This window comes from Tursiops truncatus, chromosome 2, assembly GCF_011762595.2.
Source record: "Tursiops truncatus isolate mTurTru1 chromosome 2, mTurTru1.mat.Y, whole genome shotgun sequence".
NCBI lineage: Eukaryota > Metazoa > Chordata > Mammalia > Artiodactyla > Delphinidae > Tursiops > Tursiops truncatus.
The window spans coordinates 106,271,357-106,283,593 of record NC_047035.1 but is presented as its reverse complement, the minus strand read 5'-3'; the positions used below and the strand labels follow the sequence as shown (position 1 = coordinate 106,283,593).

Here is a 12,237-nt window from a genome sequence, read left to right as displayed (position 1 = left end):
GATAGGGGACCAGTCACACACACAGATTTCAATCTGGTGTGTTCTGTTCTGGTATAATCTAAATTCTAGATGTAAAGAGAATTTAAAGTCTCCCCATTTAGCAAAGACCACTGTGCCAGGTGTGAGCCTTCTGAAAGACGTGGAAACCAGAGGGGAGCAGTCGTATTTGACCAGTTGTCATCAAAAGCTCATGGTTTAGGACATTTTGTGTGGCATTTCCCCAGTGATTTCATGAGCTACCACTCCATCTTGTCCAGGGAACCATCAGGGCACAGCCGTGTGTTTTTCTTCTTGGCCCTTCTATGTATTGGTTGGGGGCGGGGGAGCCATGTGTCCATCCGCTTGATCACTTTCATGGGAAGAAGTCACAGCTAAGAGAAGCACAGGGCATCCCACACAGCTCCTCATTGCACACAGCTGTGATGCCATTTGTCCATGCAGCCTGCTTGTGGGAAAAAGGGGGCTGTTGCCTACATTAAGATTGAGCTAGAGTACTGGGGAAAGAGTGTGGAAACCTTCACTTCCCAGCTTTTGATTTTGGGTTCCTCAGCCAGCTTGTTTCGTGTAAAGGAGGAGAGAAATAACAGGGTCCCGTTTTTTGTTCTGTAAACAAAATAAACATCTAACTTACCCTTTTCTCTAGATATAGGACACATGTACTTGTTTAAGGGTGATTGGAAGGGTAGTGAGGCAAGGCAAAGCTTTTTGGCTGACTTTTGTTATGGTAAGAACACAGGAATTTTTGGTTATCCACTGACTTTAGCTACAACTTAGCAAGTGTGGACCTCATTTTCTCTGAGAATTAACAAGAATGGGATTTAGGCCTTTTTCTGGCAGTTATACCTTAATCCGAGCAGTGACCCTCCTCGATAGTCACCTCCTAATAAGATAAAGTGTCTCTTAAGCTTGTTTTCCCCTCTAGAGAAAGAGCTAACTGCTGGCTGCATTGGTCAGGCATGTTGGTCTTATAGAAAGGCTAGGGACTTCTCTTTCCCTCAGAATATTTGGGAGGTTAGCTTAACAAATTGCACGGTAAGACTTCATGTGGGAGCCAAAATGGTTTGGCCTTGGTTCCTGATTGAATTCTTACAGGCAGGATCATATGCTCTTTCTCCTGCTACCTTCCTGGAAGTTGCCCAGGAAAGCCCACTCTTGGGGCTCCCACCAACTCTTTCTGTTTTGCCTTAGCCCTCACTGAGATCCAGCTCCCACCTCGATGCTTCTATCAGGCACCTGCCCCCTCCACTTTAGTGTGGGGACCAAGTGGCCTGGGCCTACTCACCCTGCCTTGACAGAGGAAGAAACTAAACACAGACACATACTGCATGTTTGCATGGCTCACAGGGAGTCGCTTCCATCTCACCTCTGTGGACTAATATCTCTCTTTCTCTCTCTTCCTTTCTGTGTTTTTCTCTTTACACACTCTGTAGCTGCCTGAAAATGCTCAACCTGTGGTGAGTCCCTCTCTCCAGTCCACATGCTAGGGGAGCGGACCAGGCTAGGTTGGGATTGGCAAAGCCAAACAAAATGCCTTAGGAACACTCAATGGCTCCCGTATGCCACCTTGTGCCATACCCACCCAGACTGGGGAACTAGATCCACAAGGTGGGGATGGGCAGGCCTGTACCCAGCAATTAATCTGTTCCTTTTTTCTTTCCAAACCCACCACATTGCAGCCTCCTCCTGTCAGAACAATATCCCACAGTATCCAAAATTGTCTCTTCATTTTTAGCTGAGTGAATTTTTTCTCAAATTAATACGGCTAGATATTATCAGGCAGAGAGGGACAGAGGTAAGAAGACCAGATTACTGTACCAGTTGTACAATCAGAATCTAATTATTCCTCACAACTCCAAGGACAGTTGTTGCCAGATAATGTCACATTCTGTGGCTTGGTCTCTAACCTTAAAATTAGCAGCTTTGGAAAAATCTGTGACTTTTCTTTTTGGTTCAGCTGGTTCTTCCATCTGTAGAATATGAGTATCTCCAAATAAGAGAGCTGCTTCTTGGGGGAGAGATGGACATTTTGCTGTTGTTGTTGTTGTTTTGAGTTTTTTGTTTGTTTTTCATTTATTGTCTTTTTTTTTTTCCTTTTCTTTTCTTTTCTTTTCTCTTCTTATACGAGCATATAGCGGGCCAAGGGCCGACTTGGCTAGTGAGACATTGGAGTCTCTCTCCCACTCCTGGAGAAGGTCCCTTGAATGCACTTTTGGGGCAGCATGCGGGTCTTGAAGGGGAAGCCCTGGCGGCTCCACGTTGGGTGGGGCATGTTCTCACTGTAAGGCAGTGCCCTCCCTGCCTCGCTTCCTGGGCATTGCCTGTGAGCTCCAGGTGCTCGTGAGCTGATTGGTCTGCTGTGGTCTGGAGCCAGAACCTCCTACACTGCACGTGTGGGATGATATTCCGTGTGGTGATAACAGTCTGCTGGCCTCTGTGACTACCTTGTTTCTGTTGGTCTTCAGTAACTGAGTTGGGCACCGGTTTCTGTACCCTAACTCTCTAAGCCAAGTTGTCTACAGGGTTTCCCAAGGGACAGAGATGTATTGAAGATAGCAATTGGGTTTTATGGAGATAGAATTTATAGTATTACAGTATCAAGGAGTACATTTGGCCTATTTATTTAGCAAACATGTGTCTGTGTAATCTGACATCATCGTGGTCTGTTTTTTCCTGTGAGATGTCAGTCACATGATCCTGACTGCAGATACAGGGCCTACTTTGTGCTCATCCACTCTGTGCTTGGAACTCTAGGGGGTCTCAAGGCCTTCCCCAAAGAGCTGAGATGCAATCTACCTGGAGAGATAAGACATGCATGCTTGAAAGGACACTTTTATGGTATTGTCCCTTGAGAGGTCAGTGTTGACAGGGATGGTTAAGGAAGGCTTGATGGATACTGTGGGGCTTAAACAAGGCATTAGAGCAAGGGAAGAATGTATAAGTACAGCAGAGAAATACAGTAAAGGAATAGCTGAAGGGAGAGCCAATCAAAGAATCAGCTGGAAGGAAACCTAAGACACAAGAAGAGTTCATCACTTGCCTTCAGTCTCTTCTGAGAGTAAGACATCTGTATGGAGTCAGTCAGTGGGCTTGGTCTGGGGTCTGACCAAGTTTCACAGGTCCTATTGCCGGTAGTCACCACAGAAACCAAAGAGTTGATTGTGGAGCCCGTTTCCTCATGGGTAGAATTATTAAAAGCTTCTGCTACTGCTGAAGTTTTAACTACAGTAACTAGCAAAAATTAAGGCTCTAAACCACACCTCACACTCTCCTCCAGTCAGGTGAATTCAGCTTTGCACATCAGGTTATGATATGCTTATAAGTAGATATTAATTCTTATGACTTGCCTTGGAGGAGGTAAAAGAGAAATTGTATCATTTGCAATGGACCAAAACAGTATTTCCAACTTTTTAATGATTGTTCTTAACTTAAAAACACAAAATCATCATCTTAGCATCCTCCAAAAAGCATAAGAATAAAAACCCTCTGAAAATCATGGTTAACAGGGAACAGGTAGCTAGCTCTATTGAAGTACTGGTACTCCCATGAGATTTAATTCACCTTATTTAATAATTTCTGGACATTCAGCTTGAAAGAATGTCTGTTTTCTAAAGCATGTGTACAAAAAATGACCTTTTTTAAAAATCCTTCCCCAGGGATTCCCTTAAGGACTGAAAACAATCAAAAGTGTTGGTCATTTTTACTTAAAAGAATTTATTCAGCCTGTAAATACAAAGGACACTTTGTTTAGTGACTATATTGACACCCATTTAATAGTACATCACATATGTCATTATACTCTTAGAAAATCTTTTTTAAGACTCTCTTAAGAAGCTCCTATTTCCAACATCTCCATGTTTAATTCATTCAGTTATGGTTAAAGCCCATCATTTTGTCTGTGTAAACATCTATTTCTGCATTCTAAGAAGACGCTTTCTCCAAATTTTTGATAACTAGTCCATGGGGTGTGGGAATACAAAAGGGTCTGACTAAAAAAGGGGGGAATCTTAGCTACAGTGGAGGACTTAGGGGTATGCGGAAGTAAGCAACAGCTCTTTATTTCTGTATGAATATTTTTGACATTAAACCCGGAAGGATTAGGCAAAAGACCCAAAGATAGTTTCTGAGAAAAGCTTTCGTTTCAAGGATCCAGCAAGTCTGAGTGACACTTCCAGTTTACTCCCCTCCATCACATGGCATCTTTGACTCATCCACCACTTTCTGCCCCTCACATTCTCATTTCCCATGTGTCAGCTTCCTGGAAAGGACATATCTTTTGCACCAGCCATGCCACAGCCCTCATCACCCCCTTCTGGAATAGTCGCTGCCTGAGCAAGAGGGGCTTCCTGTTCCAAAGACAGCAGTACAGAGCAGGTACCCGAGCTAAAGGCTGTGGCAGAGCTGTGGCTGTTGAAGGCATCAGGCCTCAGCCCCACCCTAAGCAGGGTCAGTCCTTGAACCCAGCCTGGCACAGCAGCAGCCTCGGGAAGCTTAAGTTGAGGAGGACCCTGCAACCCGATGCTTCCTGGTGATCAACTGTGGCGTTGATCCTCTCCAGATGAAGAGGAGGCTATGCTGATTTCAGTTAAAAGATCCTGGCTCACACAATTAGGGTCGGGGCTTCTCCTGCCTACGCCAGGTAGCTAGCTGGCTGGGGGTGGGGAGGAGATTAGAGAGAATCCTTAATCCTTTCATTGGTAGCATGTGAGAGCCTCCTAGAGTTCCAAACGTCATGCTTTTCTTGACATTTGTTTGCCTTAGTTTAGCCTCCATAGTCACTGACCTCCGAAGTTGCATTAAATAATTTTGCCCTATGTATGAAGGGGCAAACAGTGCAGGCTCTTCTCATGCAGCCCTGAGGACCCCAGCCTTGGTTCAGTATAAAGGAGGATGAGACTTTCAGGTTGGGGTGTTAGACTGAGAGATAAGCCTTCTTCATCCTTCTTCCAAAAATGCCTGCTTCCGCCCTGCTGCCTAGCCTGCAGCACTTTGACGATTAGGTTTGGAATAAAGCAGCCCTCTCCTTTGGCTTTCCTGGCAGACACTGCCCACTGCCTCCAGTATGTGCACTGTAGATGGCGGGCGACCCTGTGGGTGGGTGCCGGGGGGAGTTCCACCCCTGCAATAAGCAGAGGCAGGCAGAAATCTGTTGGCAGCTGCGGGCCTCCCACACTGACTTGTTGTCTTCCTTGTGCTCCAGGTGCTGCTGCTTCTTTAAGAGGAAAAGGAAGAAGACTGCTCAGCGCCACAAGTGACCCGTGCCTCCCAGGAGTCCTCAGGCCCTGGGGACTCTGACTCGATTGCACCCGCAGCTCCTGCCATTTCTCATTGGAAGGGACTCCTCTGTGGGGGAGGGTGGAGATCCAAACCAAAAAGAAGAAAAACAGATGCCCCCAGAAGGAGCTAGTGCAGGCAGCCAGGGCCCAGTGGGTCAGTGGCCGCCCCTACCTGCCTGAGGCTCTGAGCAGGTCCCAGAGCCACTGGTCCTCCACTGCTTACCCTTGGGGCTGCCTGGTTGACTCTCCTTCCTATTGTTTACAGTGAAGGTGTCATTCACAAAAACTCAAGGACTACTATTCTCTCCCCTCCCCTTAGTTTACTTGCTCCTGGTTCTTGCCCCACCCTCAACCCTCTCCAGCATAAAAGCTAATGAGCTGAAGGCTTTGTCTGCTGAAGGAGCTTGAGAGGCTGGGGGTGCGGCCAAGAAGGTAGCAGGGAGATGCAGGCCAAGGCTGGAGAAGAACCTTCTCCGCCCACCAGGTGTGTCTGGCAGTATGACTCCCTCTTCCTCTGTGCCTGTGCAGCCTCCATCCCGAGCTGGCCACGGGGTGCAGGTTACTCCCTCCTTCCCTCTTGTGAAGTTACACTGTAGGACACAAGCTGTGAGAAATCTGCAGTCTACTGTCCCTGTGTGTTGGCGTTCTTAGCTTTCTTGACAAGCGAACTCTGTTCTCCAGACAGTAGTAGAACATTGCAAATTGTTCTGAGCAAAGGACAAAAAAAAACTGACTTTATTGCACTTTTAGTTTGTTTTTTTTTTTAAACAAAAAACATGGCAGATGCATATTGTGTCTGGTTATATTGGGAGTTTTACTTTTTTTTTCTGTTTTGAGGGGGATGGGGCCAGCCAAGCCATTCAGAGAGAACATGGGTCCAGAGGACATTCTCAATGGAAAGAGTTGGGTCTGCAGCACCCAGAAGAGAAGAAGCCAAACTCTGTGTCATTCTGAGTGAACTCTCAGGTTGGCAAGGAAACATACTTGAATTTTCATTCGTCTTCTCAGCTGCTGAAGAATGTCCCTACCAGAGCCTCTTGACCTCATCAGCCTGCAGTTTGGACAACCTAGCTCTCCAGCACATGGGATGAGCCAGCCAAGCCAGACTGTGACAGGAGACAGTTCATCCCAGAGAAGGAGATGCTTAACAACAAAAATCTGAAATATCTGTTTCCTCCACTGCCAGGGACTTCCAACTAGATAGCCATGTGACTTCCTTAGTGACTTGGGGGACAAAATTAGTGATGAAACAGCCACCACTGTATTGCCACTAGTGGACAAGAAGGAGGAAAGTGATCCTGCCTTCCAACTGCCAGAGGAACCTCAGGATTTGGCTCATCATAGGGCCAGGAAATAAACTTGGTCTGTACTGTTTGCCCCAATAGCTGAGTTACAGCATTTGGGCTGGCCTGCCTTATCAGAAACCAAGTACCTGCAAATCTTCTTCCAGCAGGTCCATAGCTGCAGGCTTAGGCCTCAGTGTATGGGGCTATAGTGAACAGGGGGGTAAGACTGGTTAGTGCTGGAAAATTCCTGGGGAAAGGAGACTGAAATGAAAGGTGTGAAATTATCCTCTCACTTGGACTTAGACTCCTTCTAGATGAGATGGCCACGCATCTAGAGCCTGTTCTCCCCGGTACACTCTCCACGTCCAGACATGCTGCCATGAAGGGTCTTGGTTCCTCATTCACTGCTTGAAAAGTCGCCAACGTATGGAGTTAATAGAACTTCTCGTGCTTGATTTTCATTGGAGATGAGCGACTTATCCAAACAGTGACTTCGCATTCCAGATGTGATCGAGGAGAAAGGATTAATTACATCAGAGAACGAGGTCTTGTATCTGGGGGTAGAGAGAGCTAACCATGGAGGGCAGTGGCTGGTGACTTAGTCTGGGGGGTTTGGGAACACGGAAATCATTGCCTCTGGCTTGAGATGTAGGGCTGTCTTTTGGACTGGAGGATGCAGACATACTTTCTGGTAGTTGGTATTTTCTGACAAGTCCCTTGATGTGTCTTACATGGAGCAGAGAGAGCAGCGGTAGCGTGGATCAGAGTTACTGGGCTTCACCTGTGTTCCACTGGTCCTTGGCTAGGAAATTTCACTTCACTGGCTTCAAATTTGCCTAGCTTATATAAAGATTGTAATCATTCATTTCTTTAAAAGAAAATTTCCTATTAACAGAATGGCTGGGAGATGCAGGGTCACACCGCTTCCCCACAAGAATTTTGAATATTGGGGTTTGCTTCCTTGACATTAGCTAAGGCACTGTCACTGAAACTTACATAGTTTCTCAGTTGGCATTTGGGTAACTCTTCTCAATTTGGGTAACTCTAATTTCCCGTATAGAATCTTTAACCTCCACATCCCTGTGTAGAAAAAGCCTTGCTTCTCATGGGAGGGCAAGAGGAAATGGTGGCAAAGTCCAGAGCATCCCTGGCACCCCTTACTCCACTAAGTGCCTCCCCACTTCCACAAAAAAGCAAAGGCAGTTACCAGCTTGGCTGCAGGGCAAGCCCTCTTGCAGCTGGGTTTGTGACTTTTTCAGGGTCTTAACTTTGTTTTAAAGGCTCGCTATTGCGGGATTTAACGTGAGCAGTCGTGGGGTTCTTCCTAATGCACTCTTCTCACTCTCTGCCCCCGCTCAGATCTCTTACTAGATATTTGATTTTTCATAACAAAGGTGAAGAGCCCAAGTCCTTCTGGCATGCACAGTAATGGTGACCTTCCCAGGGCCATTGGTACTCCAGGGTGGTTCCAGACCCCCGAGTCTACTGTGATCTTCCTTTAAAAAAGAAAAAAAAAAAATTTTTTTTTTTTTCTTTTTGAGAAGGATACCTAAGGAGTAATTTGGCCATCAGTTTCATCCCCATCAGGCCTCCCTCCTCAGCCCCGTTGCTGTTGTCGAGTAGCTGTATTCCTCAGCCAGGGCCTCGGGGTTGGGCACTCCCTCCACCTACCGCCCACCCAAATCCACTTGGTCTGTAGTCTTTGAGCTTCCTTCACTCCATAACCATGATACCTAGGGATCTTTTTCTTCAGGATTGATGCAGTTGCTGGGTTAGCATTAAGCACTAACAACATTAGGGGTTCTCCCAAGCCCTGCAGTCCTTCAGGCATTGTATCCTGAGCAGATTGAAGCAAGCAGGCCAGGAATCCACCAAGACGTAAGGGATCCTTCCCTTGTGACTAGAGCATGGCTGTGTCTGTGCAGTAAGGGTTGATTACTTGCTGTGCAGCCCTTGGCGTTTCCCAGTGATTTCACTCCAGACTGCTCTGCAAGGATGTGCAGAGCATGCCAGCAGCAGCATGCTTTCATGTCTGCCTTAATTAACATACTCCTGCCATTTTGGCTTTGTCTAGGAGGAAACGGTCTAAGAAGGTACAAAGTCAGGTGATGAGGTCGGCCTCCAATTAAAGCCCCATTTTATTTTGGGATATAGGGCGACGGAAGACAGCAGGATCCTGAGTTTTCCAGTAGAAGTGTTGATTGCCTCTTCATTCTCAGTGAACTCCAAGTTCGTAGAGACAGCCCCTGCCATTAGCCAGAAGAGGTGTCCATCGCCTCTAAAGTACCTTCCAACCTGGTTCACTGGAAATGTACCTTGGGAGTACATATTCAGTGTTGGTTCTCAGTGTTAGTAACCACTTCTGTTGTCAGAAATGAGTGAGGGTAAGGTTATGTCAGAGTGGTTACTAAAGATCATAGCCTTAACTTTTTTTTATGCAAAAGAGACAGCTTGCTCCCCCTCCAGTGAGCAGCATGGCCTGCATTTTTCAAAAATAAGTACTTCCACGGCAGCCTAGAAAGGATCTCCTCTAAGGAACTTGATCTTTCTTCTGATGCATCTCTCCCAAGTCTGCATGCCTCGTGTGTCGCAGTCACCTCTTCCATTTTCATATTTAATCTAGTTTTCATTCCCAGTGAGTTGCCCTGACAACACTGTCTCCAGCGTCAGAGCCATGTTAGGGCTAGAATTTCTCAGATCGGGAGCTTGCACTGTCATACAGCCAACACTGCCTTTGTCAGGCCACTGCCACCAATCCACCATTGCCCCAAGGTGGGCAGGTGAGTTCCAGAAACCCTTAGGGAGCCAGGATAACTTGGCACCCCATCTGGATTGGCCTGAGCAGCAGGTACTTGTCTCTGGGGTTCTTGCTTTTGCCAACTTCAGGGCTCCAGGAAGGTCCCTCTAGAGGTTGATGGCCAGAGTCTTCCCCATGATGGGTTGGTAGGAATCAAAATGGGATGCCTGTGGTTTGGTTTTCTTGGGTGTTTGTTTGTTTTTGATGGGGGAGGGGAGTGATTTTGTTTCTGAATAAGAAAAAGAGGAAACCATGGCTCTTCTGAGGGTTTAGGCAGTGTTTTAGCCACAAATAAGGAATCTTGGAAGTCTTTGATCAGTTAAGCAGTCTTAAAAATGTTTTTCCTAATTCCTTTTGCAGGTGACTGAGTGCAAAAGAATAGTTTCTCCATTGTATTCAGAATAGTAAGTAGGTTCCCTGGATATAGACAGTAGTAGTTGACATATTTCCTCAAAAAGCGACCAGGAAGTCCACTCCAGAGTTTGTTTGTAGCTCAGCTTGTATTACAAAGGAAAAAGTGAATGTGTACTCCATATATTTCTAGTTCGATTACCAAACTCAGTGTTATAAAGAAACCTCAGTTCTGTGGACAGAATTTATTTTGTTACTTTTCTTTTTTTACTTCTCACAATCATCTTTCCAGTGCCATCACCACCTTCAAAGCAGAGGGTTATCCATGGTAAGAAATGGGGATGCAGTGCAGTTGTCCCAGTAACACACACAAGAGGACAGCTATCCTGATTGCCCCTTCCCCGCAAATCCCCTCTTTCAGAGCAGGTGAGACATTTTCAGTGTTCCTCTTTTTGAGCTCCAGACCAAATCCCAGGCCAGCCCTTACACCGAAAGCTTTTTTAAGAGGCTTATCAATCTGTTAGGAATGTCTCAGGAAGATGAGCCATTTCTTTGGCGGGGGGTTACGGGGGACTGTATCTACAGATGGGTGTGTGTGGTTGCATTTGTATGCGTGTGTGTGTGTGTCTGTGCGTGCCAGCACTCATCTGTATGCATTTCACTTCCATAAAGACTCACAGCCCACCTGAAGAAAAAAAAACTCACAGCCCAGGTTGCTGGGACCATGTGTTCCTGAATATTCTCAGAAGTAAACAAGAAACAAATGAGTTTCTCAAATTGGTGTGGCAGCAAGCTGGCTCTGGGAATGAGCCCCATTTATCAAGGGGAAGAGTAAACAGCAGAAAAAAAGATGAAACCAAAAATATTATAAGCCCCCCCAATGGAAAATAATGTTCATTCATCAATTCCCATTGGATGTATTACATGCTCTAATTTATTATATTATTATTTTGTCTGTTTCTTTAATCTTTGCCCATTGTACTTTTTAAAAGATGTTGGGATGTTGACTGCAATTTTTTAAGACTAGATAATGTATAAATCAGCTGTGGAAATCAGTTTTAATTGATGCGTGGATGTGTCTGATTATTGTTAAATGCCTTTTTTTTTAACCTTTTATTTTAGATACATAATTTTGTTTCATAAACCCTGGCACTGGTCTGCAAAGCTCAGCTGTGAAAATGAAACTTGTAGTATTTTTAAACATGAATGTCAATTTCAAGTGTATTTGAAACGGTTCCTCCAGGAGAGAGATTTGTACACCATTAAGTAGAAACTCCTCTGCAGAGGAAGAAGCCTTCTTTGGAGTAAATGGAAATGGGTCTTGATATTATCTCAGAGTAGCCCATTTCCTAGGGCACCATGGAAAACACAAATGTGATCTTTAAGTATACCTCTTCTCCAATCTGGGGAGGAAAGGACTCAGTTTGCACCCTTTTTGTATGTACAATAAAATGTCTTACCTTTCTTGGCTAATTTTGCTTGTTTGGTTGGTTGGTTTCTCTGCTTTTAAGCTCTCCTGGTTCATTTGTAACGGAGAATCCGTCTAGGACTCTTAGTAACAAGGCTCCAGGAATGAAAATAATGCCTGATACTTTGGCATTCTTGCGTCATTCTTTTGGGTTGAACATTGACCTCTCCTGTGGGACCCTCAGAATGGGAGAAAATATTTGCAAATGAAGCAACTGACAAAGGATTAACCTCCAAAATTTATAAGCAGCTCACTTTAAAAATATTTCTGGGGCTTCCCTGGTGGCGCAGTGGTTAAGAATCTGCCTGCCAGGGCAGGGGACAGGGGTTCGAGCACTGGTCTGGGAAGATCTCACATGCCGCGGAGCAGCTGAGCCTGTGCGCCACAACTACTGAGCCTGCGCTCTAGAGCCTGCAAGCCACAACTACTGAAGCCCGTGCATCTAGAGCCTGTGCTCCGCAACAAGAAAAGCCACCACAACAAGAAGTCCCCGCACTGCAACAAAGAGTAGCCCCTGCTCGCCGCAATTAGAGAAAGCCTGCATGCAGCAACAAAGACCCAACACAGCCAAAAATAAAATTAATAAAATAAAAAACAATAAATATTTCTGGTAGAATTTGGACATTCATCACACATACTAATTCCTGTATCCCTGTGGTTCTTAGGTGCTAGAACACCAGGAAGTTAGGATCTGCTCTGGAACAACTATGAAATGGCAGCTTTGTAATTCTGCTCTACTGATGAAGAACATCTATACAGACAGAAGGTATGACTATGATGTGCACATATGGCACAAAACAACTGGCAGTCTGGCCATCATTGGTTCCAATTCTTTCTGTTACTACTCAATTGCTACTTAACGATTTCTTCTTTCACTAGTAAAAAACACGTTTAAGATCAGCATGAGAGGGACTTCCCTGGTGATCCAGTGGCTAAGACTTTGTGCTCCCAATGCAGGGGGCTTGGGTTCAATCCCTGGTCAGGGAACTAGATCCCACATACTGCAAACTAAGAGTTTGCATGCCACAACTGAAGATCCTGCATGCTGCAACTAATACCCGG

The 12,237-nt window shown here is 45.6% G+C and overlaps 1 protein-coding gene across 14 annotated transcripts in view; it reads left to right on the top strand.

The window, feature by feature from the left end:
- The window catches only part of CSNK1G1 (casein kinase 1 gamma 1), a 157,946-nt gene extending 146,766 nt beyond the window's left edge, over positions 1–11,180 (top strand). For all 14 annotated transcript variants that reach the window (XM_073799759.1, XM_073799789.1, XM_073799762.1 and 11 more), the window contains one exon: positions 5,198–11,180. In XM_073799759.1, coding sequence (XP_073655860.1) covers positions 5,198–5,252 — 55 coding nt within the window. In that variant the 3' untranslated portion in view covers positions 5,253–11,180. The remainder of the gene's footprint in view (positions 1–5,197) is intronic.
- Positions 11,181–12,237: the final 1,057 nt, after the last annotated feature.